The sequence below is a fragment of the Corvus hawaiiensis genome, chromosome 19, assembly GCF_020740725.1.
Source record: "Corvus hawaiiensis isolate bCorHaw1 chromosome 19, bCorHaw1.pri.cur, whole genome shotgun sequence".
Classification (NCBI taxonomy): domain Eukaryota; kingdom Metazoa; phylum Chordata; class Aves; order Passeriformes; family Corvidae; genus Corvus; species Corvus hawaiiensis.
The window spans coordinates 1,046,622-1,069,023 of NC_063231.1; the positions used below are offsets into that span (position 1 = coordinate 1,046,622).

The window sequence follows — 22,402 nt, forward strand, 5'->3', positions numbered from 1 at the left end:
CTTGGCCTGGGTCTGTGAGCCCGGGTCACGATGTGCTGGTGTGAGGGGAAGAGCCAAAAACACTGCAGAAGCTTTCAGTGGAATAGTTTAGGTTGGAAAAGCCCTCGAGATCACTGAGCCCAGCCGCTGACCGAGTCCACCATTAACCGTGTCCCCGAGTGCCACCTCTCCCTGCACTTGGTTTTGCCTTAAATCTGGCTGCATCCGATCTTCAGCGCCGAGGTGTTGTGTGAGCAGGGTTATTGCTGGCTGGTTTTCAGGGGATGTGCCCAAGCCCTGACCCTGGGAGCTGAGGCAGCCACGGTGCTGCTGGTGGGTGATGGTGTGGCTGGTGGGAGATGGTCCCATGGCCCCTGGCCACCATCTCCTGCTGCCCTTGCAGGACAGCCTGGGTTGCTCCAGCCCTGCACCAGCATCAGCATGTTCTGTCTCTGAGCAATCTGGCTCCTTGATTAATGCATAGTTGGTATTTTTATTTAAAATGGCCCGTATCCTGTTTTAGAGGGGGGTCAAAAAACAGCCTTGAGTCTCAGGCAACTCCAAAGCAAACCCCCCCTAAGAGCTGGGTTCCCACTGCTACACCTTCTGGAGGGGCAGCTGGCTCCCGTGGTGCCAGCAGGGATGGGAGGGATGTGGAACAACCTGTTTGCCTGTTGTGGGCTGGGTGTGGAAGGGAAGGGCCCACAATAGCTCCTATAGTTCTGCTCCCAGAACGATACTGTGAGTCAGCCGCAAACAGCAGCTCCTCCTCCCCGCGTGCTCGGCAGCCTGCGGGGAGGGGAGAAACCCTGGCTCTGCCTCCTGCCCTTCCCCGGCTCTCTTAGTACCTCTGGGTGTGGGTGAGATGCTTCACCCGGGGGTTCTTCACCTGCAGGATGTGTGTTTTGGCAGCTCGGTGCAGCTCACGGGGTGACCTGAGCTGCTGTCCCGCTGCGCAGTGGGAGTTGAGGTGTTCAACTCGCAAATCCCTCTGGCAGCCGCTGCGGAACGCCCGTGGCGTGGGCGGCCGTGCTGCTGCCAGGGCGTGTGCCCTGTGCCGCTGAGCTCTGTGCCCTGCTCCCCCCAGCATTTCACGGTGGTACCCCTGGCACAGTGCCACGGATTCTTTTCCCAGCCAGGTTTTGGGATATTGAGCCTTTCCAGCTGCCGTGGTATCCCTTAGTCACAGTTTAGCTTCATCCCTGCAGCTCTGGGTTGGCTTTGGGGCGAGGTGTCTGTCGGAGTCTCACATGGTCTGTAGGTTTTTGTGAAGCAGCTCACGGCGTGCGGCTGTCGGGGTGTCAGAGGTGCTCTGTGGGAATTCACACCGTGCTGCTGCTGGTTTTAGGGGATTTAGTTCAAATCCTGCCACCCAGCTGGGCTTCCAGTGCTGGCAGAGGCTGGGGAGAGGCTCCAGAGGAAGCTCATGAGGCTCCAGGCGGGCGTCCAGCTGCCTTCCTGCACCGTCCCTGCTGCTCCGGGGGCTCACCTTGGGCTCGTGGTGCTGGGCTGAGCACAGGGGGGACAGCAGTGTCCCCTCTCCAGGCTGGCACACAGCGAGGCTGTGCTGTGGGAAAGGCTCAGTGCGCTGCTGGCTTTGATGTGGGGCTGGAACGCCCCGATGGGAGCCAAGGGGGTGGTGGTGGAGGAGAAATAGAACCCAAAGATTGATATCGGTGCTGAGAGACGCACCATGAGCCGCCCCGGCTGCTGGGAATGGGCCGGTTCCCTGGGAAAGGAATGTGGGAGGGGGGCAGAGCCCTCTTGTCCCAGCGCAGGGGTCCCCAGGGCTGGGTTTGGGGATATGGATGTTATTTCTGGGTGCCCCGGTCCCCGCGCTCTCGGGTGGGTCAGGAGCTCAGTGACGGTGACCAGAGCTCCCAGCCAGCCCCATGCCGGCACTCCAGGGATTCCCACTCCAGCCAAACGGGAAGGGAGAGGGACAGGGGGGTGGTGCAAGCTTTGGGAATAATGAGAGAGCCACCCTTGCATTGATAGCCCTGACAAAGCCAGCTCGGTGTGACGTCAGGGCCTCCTTACAGTGGGAATTCAGGCACTTCCCACCATTGAGCTGTCACAGCCCAAGCCAGAGCGATTTCCTGGCACTCCTGTGGTGGTGACCCCTTGCCTGGACCTCTCTGCTCTCGTGTGACGCTGCAGACGTGTGTGGTGGCTGGGTGTGAGTGTTCCCCTTGGCTCAGCACCTGGAGAACCGGCTGGAAAAGTCGCGGCCAGCTCGGTGGAAATTTCGGCACGTGGTTTCCTTGTGGGGAAGGAGCAGAGCTGTTGGCTCTGCCATCTGGTCACCTCTCTCTTTGTGGGGGTGCCCTGGGCATCGCTGTTCTCTCAGGGGGCACAGAGGGATGGTGGCCCTGCCAGCAGCCAGTGCCACAGCCGGTTCTGTCACTGCGGCAGAGGGGCCGGTGCCTGCCAAGGGATCGGATTTTAATGTTTGCAGAAGGGCTTGAGACATGGTGTATGGTGCAAAGTACGAATTGCTCCAGCCAGGAGAGCAAAGAAATGTTGAAGCAGGTTGTTCCTGGTCAGCTGGGGGTGTTGACCCTCGGGTGGCTCATGGTCCACGTGCCCAGGCATGTGGGGGGACATGGGGGGCCAGGCTGGAGCTGGGGCTGGCACCAACTGTGCTGGGTGAGGGTCCCACTTGTTCCCTTGCCCCAGTGAGATGCCGGCTTTCATTTGCAAACAGCTCCACAGAGGTTGGGAGCCTCTTGGGAAGCTGCAACCTGCCATGCTGGAAGGGAAAGCTTCCAAACTCAGCCCTGAAAAGAGCTGACACAGCTGGGCTGTCCCCAAGGCGCGCTCTGATCCAGGACAGGGCTCTTAGTGCTGGCTCCATTCCTAAAAGATGCTCCCGTGTGTGTGTCTGGCTCCAGCCACGCTGGGGCTTCTGCTGAGCCAGGACACGGCCCTTCCTCCAGAACAGCACTGGGTGTGGGGCTGGAGTCCTGCACTGGAAAAGAAAAATTGAAGGAAGTGGCAGAACAGAGCTGGGGTTCCTTGGCTGCAGTGGGGATCCCTCGGCCCACGACAGTGGCAGCCCTGGCTCAGCCCCTGGGGCCAAACAGGTCTGGTGGTTTTGAGGCAAGCAGCACCCCAGGGCTCAGCCCCGTGTCCTGTGACCTGCACCGAGTGCCAGGGCTGTGTCTGTCCCTGTGCTGTGCCTGGGGAACAAGGGCTGCCCCTGGTGCTGGGGTCCTGCTGCTGCTCATCCTTGCTCCCCTTCCTGCTGCACAGGGTTTCCCTGTTTGTCCAAGTGTCTCAGGTGAGCATTGTCTCACTGCAGCTCCCCAAAGGTGGGCATGGGGGGTACTCCAGGAGCCCCCTGGGTCTGGCTGGGGACCCCTCCTTGCCAGCAGGGTGCTGCCTGCCCCAGCCCCGGGGCCTCAAACCCCTCCTGTGTCTTGCCTCTGCAGGGGACGTGCTCTTCCAGATGGCAGAGGTGCACAGGCAGATCCAGAACCAGCTGGAGGAGATGGTGAGTGCCCAGCCCGGTGTGCCGGGGTCTCTGTTGGTGCAAGTGCTTTTCCATGCCATGTCCAGATGACACCAGCCCCTCTGACATGGATTTGCTGAGCTCCGAAGGGTCTGCATTGCTTGGGCATCCTCTTCTGCCCTGCTGGGCCCTCTCTGAGTCTGTCCCTTGCTGCTCTCAGCCTGTGCAGCCCCGCTCCAGTGCCATCCCTGGTGCCATCTGCTGCTCCCCAGGCAGGCTCTGCCAGCCCTCCACAAGCACCGTGTGTTTTCTTTCTCTCTGCAGCTCAAGTCCTTCCACAACGAGCTCCTGACGCAGCTGGAGCAGAAGGTGGAGCTGGACTCCCGGTACCTGAGTGTGAGTTATGTGTGTGTGAGTCTGGCACAACCCTGGGCTTGGGCATCCTTGGGTGTCCCCCATCACCTGCTCCCTGCTCGGGGACGTTGTGTCCTGCCACGGCTCCTGCCCCTGGTTCCAGACTGTCACACATGTCACCACGCACAGGACAGCGTTGTTCCCTGTTTGCTCTCTGGGCCTTGGGGATCCCCCTTTTCCAGGGGCTCTGCTTGTTTCTGTCACCCCTTGGCAGCAGGAGCTGTGGCCAAAGCTCAGAACTTTCTCCTGTCGCATCCAGGCTGCACTGAAGAAATACCAGACAGAGCAGAGGAGCAAGGGGGACTCCCTCGACAAGTGCCAGGCAGAGCTGAAGAAACTTCGCAAGAAGAGCCAGGGCAGCAAGAACCCGCAGAAGTACTCGGACAAGGAGCTGCAGGTAGGAGCCCGGGCTGGGGGCACGAGCAGCGGGTGGGGGGACACGGGTGGGTGTTCGGTGCTGCCCGTGGGGTGGCTGGGCTGTGGCAAACACCTGGGGAAGGATTTGCTGCTCTCTTTAGAGGAAGGGGCGCGGCAGCTTTAGGGGTGCCGCTGGGCTGGGGGGGTGTGGATGGCAGGGGGTGGCAGCCAGCGGTGGGAACGGGCTGTTCCCGTGGCCACGCTGCAGAGTGCGGCTGGAGCTGCCCTCTCTGACCCTGCTCCATCCACCGCTCCCGCTGCTTTTCCCCTTTGCCTTCATGAATGACCCCAACGGATCATTAATTCCTGCCGTGCCTCATCTACCGTCCCCGGGAGGCTGTTTTCTTGTGTGTTTTCCGTGCCTGTGCCCCTTCCCCCGCCCGCGGGGGCGGCGCTGGGGGCGGCTGCGGTGAATCAGCGCGGTGTGATGCGTGTGGGCACCGCGCTCGGGGGCCGGGGTCCCTCCGGGGGCTGCGCTGAGGGGTGGGCACGGCGGGGAGTCAGAGCTCCCCACAAAGGGAGAGGCGGGGTGGGGTCTCACTGAGGAGCATCCAGGGCACGTCCTGGCAGTGCGAGGGGCTGTGGCACTCGGGTCCCCGGCGGATCCCACTCGGGTCCCCGGCGGATCCCACTCGGGTCCCCGGTGGATCCGCAGCAGGAGTTTGTGTCCTCTGCACTTTGCAGACTTCACTTTGAGCTTTGCCCCGAGCATGGCTGATCCAGGCAGACTTGCAGGGGTAATTGATGCGCCTACATGCCCTGGCTGACAGTCGAGTGCTGCTGCCACGGAACAATGGAGGCACAAGTGGTGCTTGGAAAGGGGAAGATGAATTCGTCTTGTCGCCAGGGCAGAGGGGTGTGTGTTGTTTCTTCACACATCAGAGATCTGTGTCTGCTGAAGGAGATCTGCACACTGGTGGCACTTTGCTCGTGGGGGTCAATTTAATGGCATTTAGTGGCATTTAGTCTCCAGCAGAGAGTTACAGTGAGGTTTGTGCTGGGGAAGTGACATCCTTAATTGCACTGAAATTTGGGAAATGGTGCTGTGGGTCAGAACAAGCACTGAAGGAGAAGAATGCAGCCGCTGTCATCCGCCGTGGTTTGGCCTGTGGGTTCTGTGTGGAGCCAGGGCTCTGGGAGGTGCCGGGGCGGCACAGCCGGAGCGGGGCTGGGAGGTGCCAGAGCAGGGCTGGAAGGTGCCAGCACACACTCCTCTGTGTCCAGCCTGCTGTGGCGGGGGCTCTGCTGTGTTCTCCAGGGCTGAGCAGCTGAAACCACTTCTGAGCATGGCATCTCCACAAGTCCCAGCTTTGAAATTCCAGCTGAGCGAGAAAAGCCCTGTCAGGCCCCGAGCCCGGCGTGGGGGGACACGGGGATCAAACCTCTCTTCCCCCCACCTGCAAGAGCTGCTGACAGGGACAACAGAAGGGAATTGCTGCCAGAGCCAGCCCTGTCCTGCCAAACCCTGGGGCAGGGATCCCCATCCCACACCCCGAGCCGGAGGAGGAGGGAATCCGTGGGGCAGCCCTGTTAGCACAGCTCTCCGGGCAGGGAAACGGGATCAGACGCTCATTCCCTTTAATCTTTCAGCAGTAAGTATTTAGGAAGTGCTTATCTCCGAAAAAGCCTTATGATGGCTTTTGAGCTTACAGAGCTATGAGCCCGTTCCAAGTCAGAATATGCCGTGACTCCGTGGCTGCTCTGCTGCGCTCGGCGGGGGTTTGCCGTGCCTTAGATCTAAATACAAAGTTAAAATTGCTGAATGCAGCCGGGAGGGAAGTTCCCCTCTCTTCTCTGCTGACTGCAGAGCTGGTGTTTCCTCTGCAGAAAAAGAGTGTTTGGGGCCACCCCCGACGCTGCTGTTACTTCTGCCTGGGCATTGGAGAGTGGGGGGATTGCAGCAACTGGGGTCCAGCCTGGAAGTGTGTGGGTGTTGGTGCTGGCCTGAGGAGAGAGCCTTGTTTGGGGCTTTGAGGAGCTGAAACCAGGTTTGAGTGGCTCAGGAGCGTCTACAGAGCTTTGTGGGGCTTTGCTTTTCTCAGCCTGGTTAAAGCAGAGCAGCCTGGTTTGCTGAGCTGGCCCAAAGCCACCCCTGTGGCCACTTGCCAAACCCCTGGTGGTCTCCTCAGAGATGCTCCAGCACCTGGGGATGGTTTTGGAATGCTGACAGCTGCACCAGGCTGGTGCCTGGGGACCACAGACCCATCAGCCAGGGCTGGCTGGAGTCTCCTAATGGGCTGTGGCTGGTTCCTTCTCTCCCTGTGGGAGAAGCTGCTATTGGTGGAAGTGTCACCTCCTCCAAGGCAGCAATAACATCTTGCTCTTCTGAAGGCTCATCCCTGTGAAGCTGCTGGAGCAGCCGCCAGCCAGGAGTCTGATGCTCTGTCATCATCTTCCTTCATATTTAATGCTCCGGGAAGCAGAGCTGCTCCGTTCTGCCTCTTCACCACTTGTGGAGTGACCACATCTTGTCATCACCTGCCAGTGAGATGGGTGGGTGAGACGCGTGGTGGAAGCAGCAGGACTGTCCTGCAGGGACCTCCAGGTTTATGTAACATTTGTCAAAGTGAGAGCAGGTTTGGGGCCATCCAGGCTCTGGTTTTGGCAGAGGACAGCCCTTGTCTGGGCAAGGGCACCAGCGTGGCTGTGTCTCCACACTCTGCTAGATCAATCAGAGAGCCCAGGGCAGCAGCCCAAACACCTCACCTGTTTCATTCAGATGTTCCCCCTTTATAGAGCAGAAATAAATACTGGAGTTCAGCAGGGGCTGCACACAGCAGTGGCTGGGGAGCAGCAGCTCTGCAGCAGGGGGTTGAGGAGGTGTGATGCTCACAGACTCTTGCAGGAGGCTTCTCCTGAGCTGCATCAGCCCCTCGTTGCATGGAAAGAGCTGGTCCAGGCGCGTCTGCAAGTCCCACATCACCTGGCCACTGTCTCGTGCTGGTTTTATGGAGTTTCCCAGACGAGGATGAGTGTTGCAGCATTAAGTGGCTGAGGAATTAAAACACCTCGTGGTTTGCAGCCCAGACGACTCACGTAGCTCTAAACCATCAGCTCCAAGTGCCATCAGTGATTTCCCAGCTCCCAAGCCCTGTCTGTCCTGGTCAGGAGCGATGCTGTGGTTGGGGGTTGTTGCTGCTGAATGTCACAATAAGCCAGGCTTTTATTCCTTATGGATCAGTCCCGAGCTGCTGTTCCACATGAGGAGTGAGGGTTGAGAGCCGCCTGCCTCACGTGGCTCATCTTCCTTGTGGAGTGACTGAGATGGGGCTTGACCTGTTTTGAAAACCGGGAGAACAAACCAATTCCATTCACTTCACATCTCTGATGAAGAAGAATGAAAACAATATTAAGATTAAACAATCACCAAGGAAGCTCAAGTGCTGTAATTTCATTAAAGGCTGGTTGTGATCAGGCCATGAAATCAAGGTCATGATGGGTTTGAGACCTGGATTGAATCAGCAGCTCAGCAATGAAGTTATGTTGGTTCAAAGTATTTATCAAATCATATTAGCACTGTGAGCAATTGGATTTCTGCATCGTGCTGAGATGAAACTGGCTGTAATTCAGCAGTGCTGGGGCTGGGTGTTTGCCCTGAGAGGCTGTGCCTGGCCCAGGTGCCAGTGGGTGACCCTGGGTGGGCAGTGGGGGCTGAGCTCAGCCTCTGCCCACACCTACCCCTGCTCCCATGGGAACATTTTAAGCATTAAGTACCACTGTGCCAAATAACCTGGGGGGGTTTATAAACTTTTGTCATTGAAACCTCATTGGGATATTCCCATCAGGAGAAATAATTTTAGGTGTAGGTCAGGAAGCTCCAAATGACGCGGAGTTTGCACAAACCGGGTTACGAGGTTTATGTGAAAGTCAAACAGGGAAGGACTCAAAGCTCAGCAGCTCCAGGTCACTCTCTCCAGGTTTGGGGACATGTGCTCAACCCAGCAATAGAAGAAAAGCCCCTTCCAGTATCTAAAGGGGCTCCAAGAGAGCTGGAGATGGACTTTGGACAAGGCCTGGAGTGACAGGACAGGGTGGAATGGCTTCCCACTGCCAGAGGGCAGGGTTAGATGGGATATTTGGGAGAAGTTATTCCCTGTGAGGAGGGTGAGGCCCTGGCACAGGGTGCCCAGAGATACTGTGGCTGCCCCATCCCTGGAAGTGTTCCCTGGAAGTGCCTGTGCAGCTCAGGGCTGTGTCATGAGCGTTTGGGTACCAAACCTGTGCACTGAGCTGCTGATCCGGGCTGTTCCCGTATTGAGGGAATGTTTTAGGCAGGAGAAGGTGAAGCGCCTGCAGAGCTGGCTGGAGCCAGTCCCTGCTGCTTTGCTCTCTGAATTTTATGTAACATCACATGTGAGCGTGGCTGGGGCCGGGCAGGAGCAGGGCAGGGCAGGGCTGTGGCTGCTGCAGATGTGACCATAACGAGGGGAGACAGACCTTCCTGGGGGAGGAAGGCAGCCCGGCATCCCTGGAGTGCCCTGGCTCTTGGGGTTGGCTCCCCAGGATCCGCTCTGAGTTTGCCATCACCTTGGATAACCATCAGCAGCCGTGTCCCAGCATCCCCACGGAGCTCTGGCTGCGGCCAAGCGGGAGAGGCTGGTGGGCAGCACATCAGGGGCCGGGGCCGTCCCTTCTCCAGGCTGGGGATGCTGGTGCTGTCCCGGGCAGGGGGGGTTTTCCCCTCCCTGGGAAAGGTGCAGGGCTCTGCTGTGCCTGTGTGGTCCCGGGGGGCTCCTGTGGCTTTACAGGGTCCGTGTCCCTGCAGAAGGCAGGGAAATGTGTTTGGGCTCCCGTGGTGACCAGTGCTGGCCATTCCTTGCTGTGGGACTGGTGCTTTATTTGCTGTATTACAGGAGAGGTTGGGTGAGGGCTCATCCCGAGCTCTGCTCTCCTTCCCGGCTGTGGAAGAGCCTCTGATACCCCCGGGCTCAGATCCAGCATTGCTGTGCCTGGCTGGACACACCAACCTCCCTCCCTCCCTCCCTCTGTGACACACTTGGGTCGTGTGTGGGGGCTGCAGGAGCCAGGAGGGGACAGAGCCTCCCCCGAGGCTGCTCCAGGGCCTGCCAGCTGCCTCGCAAGGAGCAGTTTCTGGGAATGAGGAAAAGCTGTCAGGGCTGAGGATCCCTGGCTGCTTGTTCGGCTCATTTTGCCTCTGTGCTGTGGTGGGGTTTTAGCAGCTTTGCCTTGAGTCTGTTCCCCGGCTCAGACGCTCTTTCCCCTGCTGATCAGCCTAACTTTTATTTTATCCCATTACTTTCTAGCTTTTCTCCCTCGTGATTCCCTAAACAAATCCTCCCTTCTCTCCGTGTTTACCCCTTCCAGGTATTTCAGCCTGCTGCATCGATCCAGCACAGTCCTCTCTCTTCCCTGACCTTTCCTTTGTCTTTTCCCCCTGCTCTGTGCCGCTGGTCCTGGCCAATCCGTCCTTGGGACGAGAGCTGGAGCTGGCGTGGTGGCACAGCCCCTGCCTGCTCTGCATCCCTCCTGCTGCTGGGTAGAAGGTGCCTGCCACCTGCTCCCCTTGGCTTTCTGGTCCCAAAACTCACGGCTGTGGTGTGCTGGTGACCCCAAGGCAGCTCCTCTTGTCTCTGGGGCTGGTCCTTTGCTGGGGCTGGTCCTTTGCTCGGGCGGGTCAGTGCCAAGCACACTAAGAAGGATCTGTAGTGATGATGTCTATGGCAGAGCTCAGCGTTGCCCTTGGCTCGTGTTCCCTGTGTTTGCACGTCCCTGGCTGGGAGGGAAGGTCTGAACTGATTTCCCAGCGAGGCTGTGCTTATCAAAGGCACGGCTGGAGCTCGGTGCTGCTCCACCTGCGCTGACAGCAGCGTGTGCTCCACACAACTCGGGGCTTGGCACTCGCAGCTGCTCTTTGATCTCCACCCCCCGAGCTGTCGCTGCGGCGCTGGGGAGGCGGCAGCGCTCCGTGCCCTGGCTTTCTGTGCGGGACGGCAGCGGCCGCTCGAGCTGGGGCTTGGCAGCAGCCCCGCTCCCTTTTCATCTGCTCGCGTTCCTGCCTCTCCGTCTGAGCCGCGGGGGTCACTCGGTTCGGCTTGGCAGCGGGGACTGCCCGGCGTGCCTCCAGCACCGCTCGTGTGCCCGGCTCTGGGGGTCCGGGGTGCCCCGGGAGCGGGCAGGAGCCGCGGCTCCGCCTGCCCGGCCCGCGGCAGCATCCCGTGCCAGAGCCGCCGCTGTGTGCTGACACCGCTAATTAGGTCAGCGGCTCCCGGTGAATTGGAAGTGGCTGCGGGAGGCGGGGGGGGGGGGGCGGCACGGGGGAGTTATTTGAGGCCTCTCCAACCTAGAAACCCAGAAAAGATTTTCTGGAGCTGTTGGGTGGCTCTGGTGTGTGCTCTGGCTCTGGGCACGACCACCGTGCTGGCTGCCTCCCTGCCTGCTCGGGTCACAAATGGGTTTGTTTTTTACCTCCTTCAAACTGGGAATTTTATTTAGACGATTCTTAAAATGTGAATTTGAAGCTGACAGCCTCAATCAAGGTCTCAATTTACACTGCCGAGCTTGAATGGTTCGTGCTTGTCAGTGGGGTCTTGGGGAGGCTGCTGAGCCCAAGCACATGGAGCCTGGCAGGGAGGCCCCTTCCCCCAGCCCTTTCAGGGCATCAGGTCATGCCAAGCTGAGAAGGGTGTTTGGCTGTGGTTCAGAGTGTGGGGTGGCTGAGATTTCCCCCATTCCTGGGGAAGGGGGACCTGAGCAGCAGCCCTGAGGTCCTGGTGGGTACCTGGCTGCAGGTGAAGCCTCACGCCTGGGTAAGACAGAGCTTCCTCCTCCTTGGAGTGCAGTCCCAAGATCTTACACTGTGCTTTGTGTGTTACTTTCCCCCCGTGCATCTGGCGTGTTTAACAGGCTTTTTTTATTTAAATTTGCCTTTCTGGGCGTTATCTGAAAGCCCACTGTCATTCTGAGCAAACCCAAACTGAAAACCACCTCGTGAACAAGGAGTGTCGCTCGCCATTTTGTGATGGAACAACGTGTAAAATCAAGGCTCTGGGTAAATCAATGGCACACGGAGCATATTTACATAAAGTATATAAAGCTCTGAGTACTAAGTTTGGAGCGTGGGCTCTGCGCTCGCGGAGCGGCGTGTTCCGACTGGCTGAGACAAGCCTTTCCTGAGCACAGGAATTAGCAGGAGCCTTGCAAAACCAGCCTGAGAGCAGGGATGTAAATAAGGCTTGTACCTGCGTATTTAAATCCTGGTGAAAGCCGGAGCTCTCACGTACTAAGATCAGGGTTTCTCCCTGTGTTGTGGTGTGTCTGGGCTGGAGCCGTGCCCGCCTGCCGTGCCGGGGCATGGCACTGCCTGACCCAGGGATGCTGATCCTGCAGGGAACCGCGGCGGGATGGGCCTCGTGCTGCTGAACCAAATTAGCTGGAGCTGAGCTCTTTTCACTCCTCACCTTCTCGTTCTTGATGGCCCAGTTAGTAAATTAAGCAGGATGAGTTTTGGGCATCGGGGTCTGTGTGTGCTCCTGTGCTCCTGCTATTTCAGGTGCTGTCAGGGTTGCGCTTTCCTTCCAGAAATGGGGCTCTGCAGGAGGGGGAGCGTTGTCCTGCCCCTTCCCCTGGGATAGGAACTTGTGGAGCTGTGTGGGCAGGGGGACTTGGTCCATCCCGGGCATAGCAGGGCTGTGCTGGAGGGGCCGGGTGCTCTCCAGGCTGGCACTGGGGCATCCATCCCCCGGCTCCCACCACTGCTGCCGGGCTGGTGCCTCTGGGCTCTGTCCCTGTGCTGTTCCCAGGCTAATAATACCCGGGAGGAGGCGGCGTGCTGCCGTCCCGAGCCCGCTGCGGGAGCGGCGCCTTCCCGAGCGCATCCTCCTCCGGCCGCCTGCATCACTCCTCCGGGGGCTTTGTGTGCCCGCGCTGCTGTGCCTCTTCCTGCGCCGTGCTGGCCCCAGCCCGGCTGCTGCCCGGCTTTCCAAGTGCCGTGCCCTGTCTCTTTGCTTCAGGGTGATGCCAAAACCTCCATCACTTCCACTTCTGTGCCCAGTGGCATCAGCTCAGTTGCCTCCGCTTATTTCTCTTCCTGGCCACAGGCATTTGCACTGGATTTTCTCATTCTGGAGGGAAGAATTCTCCTTGAGACAGGGTTGCTGGTTGCAAACTGGGTTTTCAATCTGTTTCTCACTGACCCCCTTTCCCTCGCCCAGGTTGGTGCATGTGGGGAGACTCAAAACCTTCTGGCTCCGGCACGAGCCCTGCACAGGGTTTGCTCTCAGGGGGTGCTCAGAGCAGGGTGGGAGCCCCAAAATAATCCCCCTTTGAAGTCTGGGATGTCACTGAATCTTGCTGCTTTTGTTGGTTTGCTCCATTTTATGTGTCTGCTAATAAATATTGTAGCATGCTAAAAATAACTGATAACTGTGAAGAAGCAGCAAAGCTGCTTTGGGCCCTGAATTTCCAGTTTAATTCCCGTCTCAGAGAAGCTTGGGCTGCCTGAAGCAGGTCCAGCCCTGCCTGGGCTGGGGGTGTCGTTGCTTTCTAGCGTTGTGGTGCCACTGTCCTAGGGAAGAGATGGTGGCAAGGAGGTGTCACAGTGCAGGACAGCGATGGGTGAGAGATGCTGCTCTCAGAGCTGCTTTCCTGGTGCCACATCGCAGGTGGAAGCTGGGAGCGTCCAAAGGGATGAAGGGAGGAGGAAGTGGCCAGGTCAGGGAGCTGGGGGCACCTCGTGTGTTCTGTGTTCAGGGACGCTGGTGCTGCCCTGTGGTCCCTGGAGTCCCCTGTGCCACCTTTCCATCACACAGGGCGAAGCAGCCGGGTTCCCCCAGCCCGGCCTGGGTGCTGCTGCTGGGCCAGGTGTGGTGCTGGCAAAGCCCAGCGTGGCACAGCCGTGCTGGCACCCATCACGTCGGGAGAGCAGGAGCCAGCGGAGGAGCCTCCGGCTGCTGGCACTGGCAATGCCACAGTGTCTGCCAGTCCAGGGTGTGGCACCAGGGAACAGCCAGGGGGTCCTGTGCCAGTGTGTGGCACTGCGCTGGCACCATCTCTGTGTCCCCTGTGGTAAATACGGACTGAAGGCACTGCCGGTAGAGGTGCTGGTGGCTGTGTTGGAGGGGTCCGCGTGCCAGCCCGCTGCAGCCCCCCCTTCCCGGCAGCAGGCAGGGATCGGCACAGCCCGGGCAGCAGGGGAGGTGCCGGAGGCGTTCAGCCTGGGCCGGGAGCCACTGGTTCATGCGCTGGCAGGGACGAGCCGGGGGCTGCGGGGGCCGCTGCCAGTCCCGGGCCATCGGGGCAGCCCCCAGCCCCCGCCAGCGCCTCCGAGCCCGGGTGGTGAGCGGGCGGCCGCTGGGTACAGCTCGTCCCGTGCAGCCCACGGGCTGAGTCAGCGCCTCTGCGTGGGGGGCTCCGATGAGTAAGGGCGGGCCGGGGGGGCTGAGCAGGCACACGTGTGTGTCCCGTGCCGGGGTCCCCGCCTGCGCCCTGCCCCGCACTCGGTGGGCAGCGGTGCCGGCAGCCCCCTCCCTGCTCCTCTCCCTGTTCCAGTACATCGAAGCCATCAGCAACAAGCAAGGGGAGCTGGAAAACTACGTCTCCGATGGCTACAAGACAGCTCTGACGGAAGAGAGGAGACGGTTCTGCTTCCTGGTGGAGAAACAGTGCGCGGTGGCCAAGAGCGCCATCACCTACCACGCCAAGGTGAGTCGGACCCGCCAGAGCCGGTCCTGGCTGCCCCATCGCTGGGTGGATGCTCCCGGCTCAAGCTGCATCCCATAGAACAGACTGATATCCTAAAAGCCACGGCTGGTGCAGCCCCTGCAGCCCGAGGGACCGAGGGGGTGATGGACCAGCAGGTGACCCCGGGGAAGATGCCCCAGCAGGAGCAGCTGCTCCAAATCCCCCCTGCCCATGGCTGCCCACATCTCCTGGACCAGGGCTGGAGCTGCCCCCTGCCCGCCTGGGAAGCGGCAGCACCCGCATCGGTCTGGAGCAGAATCCATCCAGACGAGGGCTGGGAGCGCCGGTGCTGCTCCCGCAGCCTCGTGCTCCGTTCTGGTTGTTCCCCGCCACCGCCCTCCGTGGCTCACAGCAGCCATCTGTCACCGCCGCGCTTGGCACTGGAGCAGCAGAGGCAGTTGGGATTAGTCAGCTCTGTCCTGGCGCATCCACAGGCTGGATCCATGCTTGGCTTGGCGAGTGTAGTGCAGGAGGGGAAAATACCCCCCAGGGCTGGTGGTCAGCAGGAACGAATCAAAAACTTGCTGCAGCAGCACACCGGAGGGGGATTTTGCAGGAGAGACTTTGGAAGTGGCTTGTCCAGAACGTGGTGGGTGTCCAGCCTGCTGCTGCCCGTGGTGCCTGCAGGATGCCCCACAGGATCATGAGGCTGGACCCAATGGCTGATGCTGGGGAAACGTGCAGGGGCTTTGAAATGGGATTTGGAGGGGTTTTGGTAGGCGGGACCATATTTTGTCTCCAGGTGAGGCAGAGCAGAGACATGGGGTCACCCTTTGCTGCACTGGGGAGTGACCTCGGGGAGGTTGGGACATCTTCCCCCTCTGAGTCACACAGCGGGATGCTTGTACATTCTGGGTGAACAAAGACAAGTTTGGTTCCATCTGTTTCCCCCTTGGAGCATGGCAGCAGGTGGCTGCCAGTCCTGCAGGCAGGGAGCAGTGGGGCTGGGATGCAGCGCAGGGGCCTGGAGGCTGTTGGGGCTGAGCACTCAAAAGAAGCAGCTGATCCCTGGGGATGTGGGGACAGCCTGGAGCACGGCTGTGCCCTGCCAACCTTTCGGGCAGGTTTTATTTCCCTGCTCCACGTGGAGCCCGGCTCCCTGCCCAGCTCCCAGCAGCCTGGAGATGCTGCACACAGGAAATCTTGCAATGAGACAGGGAGATGGATTACCTTTTCCTTCCCTCCTTCCCATTCTTCATGACACCTTCCTGGCTCTGCTGCCATCAGATCCTGAAGCAGGATGTCCCTGTGTGTTGTCTTGCCCATGCCATGCACAGAGCCATTGATCAATCCCAGATCAGCTCAGCCCTGGATCCATGTGGTGCTGCCCAGGGAGGGGGACAGAGCACCCTGTGCCCTCATGCCTCATTTTCCTCTTGCAGGGGAAGGAGATGCTGACGCAGAAGCTGCCGCTGTGGCAGCAATCCTGCTCGGATCCCAACAAGATCCCGGACCGCGCCATACAGCTGATGCAGCAGATGGCTGCCAGCAGCAATGGCACCATTATGCCCAGCCCTCTGTCCACATCCAAGTCCAACCTCATCATCTCTGACCCCATCCCTGGTGCCAAACCTCTCCCTGTCCCCCCGGAGCTGGCACCTTTTGTAGGAGTAAGTATCTCTGTGGTGGAAGCTGTCCTGCCCTTCTGAGCAAAGCCAGAGGGATGAGCCCGGGCCGGTGTCACCGCTGTCCTCGGCAAGTTGCCCTTGGATGGACTGTCACTGATGGCAGGGATGGGCAGCTCCGTGCTGTGCCATCCTGGGATGTGGGAAGGAGCCTGATGTGGGGATGGGCAGCCTGTCCCGCCTCATCCCACCGGAGTCACTGAGCTCTGGCAGAGCAGGGGCTCCCAGGGGCTGTTTGGGGAACCCACAAGCTGGACTCACCTGTCCAGGCTGGCCCCTGAACTGTGGGACTGAACCCAGGTACTCCAGTAACTGCAGGAGAAAGGCCTGGAGTGACCCATGGGATGAAGGACCCTTCAGAAGAGAGTGTCCCCCTGATGTGGGGGCACGAGCTGAGCAGTGGAGCTCAGCAGGGGAGCTCAGAGCAATAAAATGCCATAGAGGTGACCCCACTGCTCCCCCCAGAGCAGTTTGGTTTGGCTGGGAAGTAAACCCAACAGGATGAAGCTCCGATCTGCCTCTCTCCCTGGAGCTGTGTCCCACTGGGGAGCTGCAGTGGGATGCCCCTGGAGCTGCAGTGGGATGCCCTCATGACGCCGCTCCCGTGTCCCCCTCCCCTCCTCTCTCCGTAGCGCATGTCGGCGCAGGAGGCCGTGCCAGTGATGAACGGAGTCTCAGGCCCTGACAGCGATGGGTACAACCACTGGTCTGAGATGAAGCCAGCACAGCCCAAATCTTTATCTCCTCCCCAGCCTCAGAAGCAGCTGAGTGACTCTTACTCCAATACACTCCCAGTTCGCAAAAACGTGCCAGCGAAAAACAGCTACGCCTCAGGTGAGGCCCCGGCCTCGCTGCCGGGGTCCCGGAGCCGCCCCTGCTGCAGGGGACCGCGTGGGGATGGTCATTGGGGGTGCTGGTGGGAAGGGGACCGTGACCGACAGCATCCCTTCAGTGCCAAGCGCTGCTCGTGCCTCTTGACCTGGGCGTTAGGAAATGCTGGAGCTGGGCTCTGCCCTGGGGTTTCACAGGATTTCCAGGAGGAACATCATGTGGAATCTGGCACAGGGAACCTGCTCCCTTTGCTGCGGCTGGTGGGTGATGCCAAAGTCTGATCCTGCTTGTTCAGGGGGAAGGTGTGAGTCACACTGAAGGTTTTAGTGGGACCTGGGCTGAAATAAGGAGGGGTCGGGGCCTGTCCTGTGCCTGGGGATGGTCCTGGGGTCAAGGACTTGGGGCACCCACTGGTCTCTGTTCCCCCAGCTGAAAACAAGACACTGCCACGCTCCAGCTCCATGGCCGCCGGGCTCGAGAGGAACGGCCGGACGAGGGTGCAGGCGATTTTCTCGCACGCTGCTGGGGATAACAGCACCCTCCTGAGCTTCAAGGAGGGCGACCTCATCACGCTGCTGGTGCCCGAGGCCCGGGACGGCTGGCACTACGGAGAGAGCGAGAAAACCAAAATGTGAGTGTGCTGGGTGTCCTCGGGAGCAGCCTCGTCTGGATCCTCCGTGGACAAACCTGGGTTTGGCTTCATCGCCGCCTTTGCCTTTCAGGAGGGGCTGGTTTCCTTTCTCCTACACACGGGTCCTTGACAATGATGGCAGCGAGCGGGTCCACACCAGGTAGGAGCATCGTGCTGGGTGATGGGGAGTCTGTGTGCTTGGGATGGGAATTAGGAATTCTTGTGAGGAATAACTCACAGCACGGGGGGGTGGACAGGTTGCTGGCTCTGGGTGGCTTTTGCAATGAGTGGATGGGTGGCCTGGGGGTTTCTGCATGGAGCTGATGCCTCTGCTCTGGGCCCCCCAGCCTGCAGCAGGGGAAGAGCAGCAGCACCGGCAACCTCCTGGACAAGGACGACATCTCCATTCCGCCGCCGGACTATGGCATGGCCTCCCAGGCCTTCCCGGCACAGGGCGGCAACACCTTCAAGCAGCGGCCGTACAGCGTGGCCGTGCCCGCCTTCTCCCAGGTGAGCTTCTCCCGCCGGCTTCTCCCACTCCGGGGGGACGGTTTAGGAATGGGGGATGCCGGAGCAAGTCCCTGGGCACAGCCCCTGCTGCGGTGGCTGGGATGGGATGAGTGGGAGCGCTCCCGTGCTGCGGCTGCGTGGGGGTGCCGAGGGCGGCTCTCCAACCTCTGTTCGTTGTTTTAGGACTACCTAATGCCCTATGGGTGTGCAATTAAAGACTATTCCAGTGGCCTCTGCCAAGCACCCTCCGCTCACTACAAGCCTTACACTAGGTCGACAGCTGTAAGTCCGACGCTCGCAATGTTTCCCTTGGGATTTACGGAAATTTGGCTGTTTTGTGCCTGGTGACCACGTGCCTTGCCTGGGCCCTGCTCCTGCCGAGCACCTGCCCTGGGGTGAAGGGATGCAGGGAGCCGATGGATGGGGAGGAACGGGCAAGGCGCAGGGCCAGTGGCACAAAATGGCCCCGTAAACCCCCAAAGGACAACACTTGCTGACTCCATGGGAGTCTCCCACCAGAAACAGGCTGCTCACAGGCAGCTGGAAGTGTTTTCTCTGGCACATGCCAATTCAAGCCGGTGACGGTCCCGTGGGGATACTGGGGCAGATCCTGGACAGGATTCCAGAGTGTCCAAAGCAAGCCCAGGGCTTCTTGGATAACAAGCCAGGGAGGATGCACGAGCAGATGGGATCAGCTAACCCAGGAGCTGCTGGTGTAGTGGAGCTCTCCCCACCAGAATGAGCTCAGTGGCGTGAGCTGCGTTGGCATCACGTGCTGGCAGATGGGGAGAGGATGAGGAGGGAGAGAAACGGCCAGTCAGCACCGACCCTTCAACAGTGCTTGTCAGCTGGGATCTGTCCTCTATGCAGGGAGTGGGGTGGAAGCACAGCCCCACTTCTTGCTGTTTGCAAGGATTTGCTGCTGGGGTTGGTATTTTGTGACTGGGAGCATTCCTGGGCAGGTGGGAATGTGGTTCTCTGATCCCTGGTGCATGGCCAGCTCCAAGGCCAGAGACTCCCCCTCTTCCCTGGAGTGGTCCCATGTTTATCATGGAGAGCAGAGCTGCTCCAGTCGTATCCCGGGGCAGGCCCTTGCTCAAGGAGGGATGTCCTTGAGGGGTGTTCTCTAGGCCTGGTCCCGTCTGCCCCTTGGTCCCTCCCTGCAAAGCCTGCTCAGCACCGGCTAAAGGAGAAAATGGTCCAAAACCCTGTGGGTTTCTGGTGGGAGTGAATACAGACAACCCCTCTTTCCACAGAACATTTCACTGGTGTCTCTCAGTCGTGCAGTCCCTTTCCAACAGTCTCAGCATCTCAGCAGCAGCCAGAGCTCTGTTCCACAGAGGGGCTGGGCAGGGCAGGGCAGGGCAGGGCTCTCCCAGCTGTCGCTTTTCCATGTCTGACCAGATAAATTCCACAGAGAGTGGTGACCTTCACTCCCTGCTGTCTGAATCCCACTCCAACCATCTCCATATCTCCCTTTCCTCTCCAAATGCATCAGCTCTTGGCCCTGGGTCCTGATGCACTTTGGTTTGTTCATGTGACCCTCCAGTGGCACCTGAGCAGGCACAGCCCACACATCCCTCACTGTGCTTCCTCCCCTCCTCTCCACAGGGTCTCGATGACTACGGGACGAGGTCTGTCAGCAGGTAAGATGTCACCTTCCTGTCACATTCCCTGCGAACTGTTGGTGTTGGCTGTGGGCGAAGCCGTGGGGCTGTGTCCTCGCAGGGGTCCCTGCACAGGCTCCCCGGGGACTGGCAGTGACTGGGTTGGGGCCAGGTCTCACCTGTGAGAGTGGGGGGAGCCAGGGAGGGCAAGTCCCAGGGCCAGCCCTGGTGTCCCCAACCTCGTGCTCCTCCAGAGAGTCGCGTCTCCCAACCTCCTCCGGGCTCACGCCTGGATAGTGAAGCCACGGAGAGCCCACACTCCGGGGTCTGTCCCCGGCACCTTCTCCATCCCCTCTGCCTCGAAGCTGCCCCGTCTCACTCTTGGGGCTAAGCTCAAGCCCGTGGCTGGGTGGAGCTCGCCGCCTGTCCGTGGTGGGTCCCGCAGTGCCGTGAGGGGAGCTGGGCTCCCGGCTCGGTGCTGCCCGCGGCCACTCTGGCATCTCTGTGCTTTGTTCCGCAGCGGCAGTGGCAGTTTGGTATCAACGGTGTGAGGACACCTGGGCTCGCGGCGGCCCCTTGCTGCTTGGAAGAGCTTTCTGCTTCTTTCCCCCCTTTTTTTTCCTTCCCTTTCGTTTCTCTTACTCTACTTCTTTTGGATTTGAAACTCTTGTGATCTTCAAGGAAACCATGGTGCTTCTCACCCCTCCCTGGTGTTCACAGTGCCCTTGTTTCTGAAGCCTTTTTGGAGCAGAAACTGCTGCCAGGTCTGTGCTCGCAGCCCAGGTGCAGTTGTCACTTAGTGGGACCCGGTGTTTGTCCTCCCGTGTGATGTTAGCGATGCACTGTCCCCCCCGGGGCCGCGCCGGCCGCCCCGCACGAGCCTGGACCAAACTCCCAGACTGGATCACATATGCATGGCCTCTGGTGTCCGTACTGTTACTGAGCATCCGGGATGCCCGCGCCCAGGATGCCGTTCCCGGAGAGGGGGCAGCGTCCCCGCGCCTCCCCCTCGGCCCGATCCGCTTCCATCCCACCGCGGTGGCTTTGGGAGAAGCGGATGGCACAGAGCTCCCGCCCCGGGGAAAGGGCTGCTTCTGGGCTGGGGTCCCACCGGCCGTGGGAACCCCCCCGGAAGGGTTACTCCTGGTTGTTTTATAAATATATATATATATTTTTTGTAGCAAGGTATTGTTACCTCACGTTAGGGCTGGGGCTCCGAGGACGTGCTCGCATCCCCAAACCGGGCTTGAGCGAGTGCTGTGCCCCCGCGGGGGGCTCGGCAGTGCCCGGGGGGCTCCCACCCCGCACTGGGGGTCCCGCTCCCGCACTAGCCCGGCCGTAGCCCTCCCAGTGCCCGTGGCCGTCTCCACCGCAAAGCTGTTCACGCTTTTTTCTGATGTGATTTTTAAGACCTCTGACATTGCCTGTTTACTGGGACATTGCTGGCAATAGACCCCCCCCGGACCAGTTTTTGGGTTATCTCCTCGCCTACGGGCACACTGTTCTGAGCCCCTCCTGCATCGATGTCCGAATTTTGCTAAGGATTTTTAACCCAGGATATTTCACGATGAATGACTGAATGTAGAGGGGGAAAAAACCACAAACCCAGCCCTAGCAAAGCCTGTGTGGAGATTGTAAAGTGCTGAAAAACCTTTTTTTAAAAGCCAGAGAGAATTGTGCCCTGTACTGAGTTATTGTTTGAATAAAAGTTTTATTTATTGCATTGAGCTGGGCCTCGGTGTCTTTTTCGGCTGCCGTGCCTGCGTGCTGCCCTCACCGCCTGCATCGCCCACCGCGCAATCCCAGGCCATGTTTTTGTTCCCTGCTCCATCCCTGGGGACGCCGGGTGCTGCCTGTGCGCGCCCAGCCCCGCCGGCTCTAAACAGCTTCGCTGAGCGGGAGCAGCGACAGCTGCTTTAGGGCCGGGTGCCTTGTCCCTGAGCATCTGAGGGGATGATGCTGCTACTGCTCCCGCATGCCAAGGCTCCGGCTGCGCTTTCCCGGCGGTGGGAAAGCGGCGATGGCCGGCACGGGGGGAAGGAAGCCGCCCCCTCCCTTCCGTAGCCCCCGCCGTGCCCGGCCGCTGCACTCCCACAGCTCCCGGCTGGCCGTGCCCTTCCTTCCCCTCCTCACAGCACCAGCGACTTAATAAACACGACTTTTCCTCCTTTTTCTTCTTTTTCCTCCTGTTTCCTCTGCCCGCCGGCGCTGCGTGCGGGGTGGCCAGCGGGCTCTCGAGCCGGGTGGCCACCGGCTCGTGGCCTTAAGTCTCTCCTTAACCACGACCTTCTGTTCCCATCAAGCGTCCCGGTGTCCTCCAACCTGCCTTCTGTTTCCCTTGCAGCCCCGATGTTGAAGTGGCCAGGTTTTGAGGTGCCCCTGCCCGTAGTTAGTAAGTGACGGTGTCGCGGGGCCGAGCCCTGGGTGCGCTGGGCAGCGGGTGCGGCCGCGGGGCTGCGCGGGGACGGTGCCACCGCTCTGCTTCCCGCTGCACCCGGCCGAGCGCGTCCCCTCCCTCAGTCACCGCTTGTCCCCGTCCCGCTGGCGGGAGCTCCGGGGCTCCCCGGCTGCCTCTGCTGCTCGGCTGCTCGCCCCGCTGCCGCGGCTGCGCTTCCCGGGATGCTGAGCTGCTCCTGCGCTTCCCCCGCTCTCCGTAACCAGCTCTTTGGTTGTAGGTGTCCGGTGTCCGCCGCTGTCCCCAGCCCGCTCCAGCGGGGCGGGGCACGTCCGCACTAACCGCAAGTTTTTTGAGCAGCTTTTTTTGTTGTAGACTCGTCCCAGGAGCCTCCTCGTCCTGGCCCCAGGGATGCAGGAGCCTCCCCAGGAGTCGAGACCCTCCTCGCTGGCACTGCAGAGCTTCCCCGTTTCTCTTTGATCCATGAGCTGGTTTCCCTGGAGCTGCAGGCTCCATCCCAGTGGCTCTTCTCTGCCAGTACAGAAATAGTTAAATGAGCCCCGGGTGACTCATCAAAGCAACTTTTCCTCTCCCTCCAGTCCTGAAAATCTATTTTGGCTTCCTGGGAGGGAAAGTGATCTAAGCATCTGCATTAATTAGGTGTGAAATTAATTACCCTATTTTTAAGCAAAAGTCATTTATCTTTTAAGGAAAGAAAAAGTGAACGTGGAGAGGTGAGGGGTAGCAGAGAGAGGGCCAGGAGCTGACAGTGAGTGCCCGTCCCAGAGGGGTGGAGGTCCCAGCATCTTCCTTCTCCTCTGGGAGGACATTCCAAAGCTT

General features: G+C 59.9%; 1 protein-coding gene across 8 annotated transcripts in view; it reads left to right on the top strand.

The window, feature by feature from the left end:
• BAIAP2 (BAR/IMD domain containing adaptor protein 2) overlaps window positions 1-22,402 on the top strand; it is a 39,742-nt gene that overhangs the window by 14,286 nt on the left and 3,054 nt on the right. The window contains exons 4-15 of one of the 8 annotated variants that reach the window (XM_048323865.1): window positions 3,414-3,475; window positions 3,758-3,829; window positions 4,107-4,244; window positions 13,772-13,924; window positions 15,346-15,573; window positions 16,221-16,422; window positions 16,849-17,050; window positions 17,142-17,210; window positions 17,398-17,560; window positions 17,744-17,842; window positions 19,172-19,206; window positions 21,512-21,559. In XM_048323865.1, coding sequence (XP_048179822.1) covers window positions 3,414-3,475; window positions 3,758-3,829; window positions 4,107-4,244; window positions 13,772-13,924; window positions 15,346-15,573; window positions 16,221-16,422; window positions 16,849-17,050; window positions 17,142-17,210; window positions 17,398-17,560; window positions 17,744-17,842; window positions 19,172-19,206; window positions 21,512-21,539 — 1,451 coding nt within the window. In that variant the 3' untranslated portion in view covers window positions 21,540-21,559. Of the gene's footprint in view, window positions 1-3,413; window positions 3,476-3,757; window positions 3,830-4,106; window positions 4,245-13,771; window positions 13,925-15,345; window positions 15,574-16,220; window positions 16,423-16,848; window positions 17,051-17,141; window positions 17,211-17,397; window positions 17,561-17,743; window positions 17,843-19,171; window positions 19,207-19,687; window positions 20,895-21,511; window positions 21,560-22,402 lie in introns of those variants that run through there. The other 7 variants (XM_048323864.1, XM_048323863.1, XM_048323869.1 and 4 more) reach the window with 7 other exon arrangements.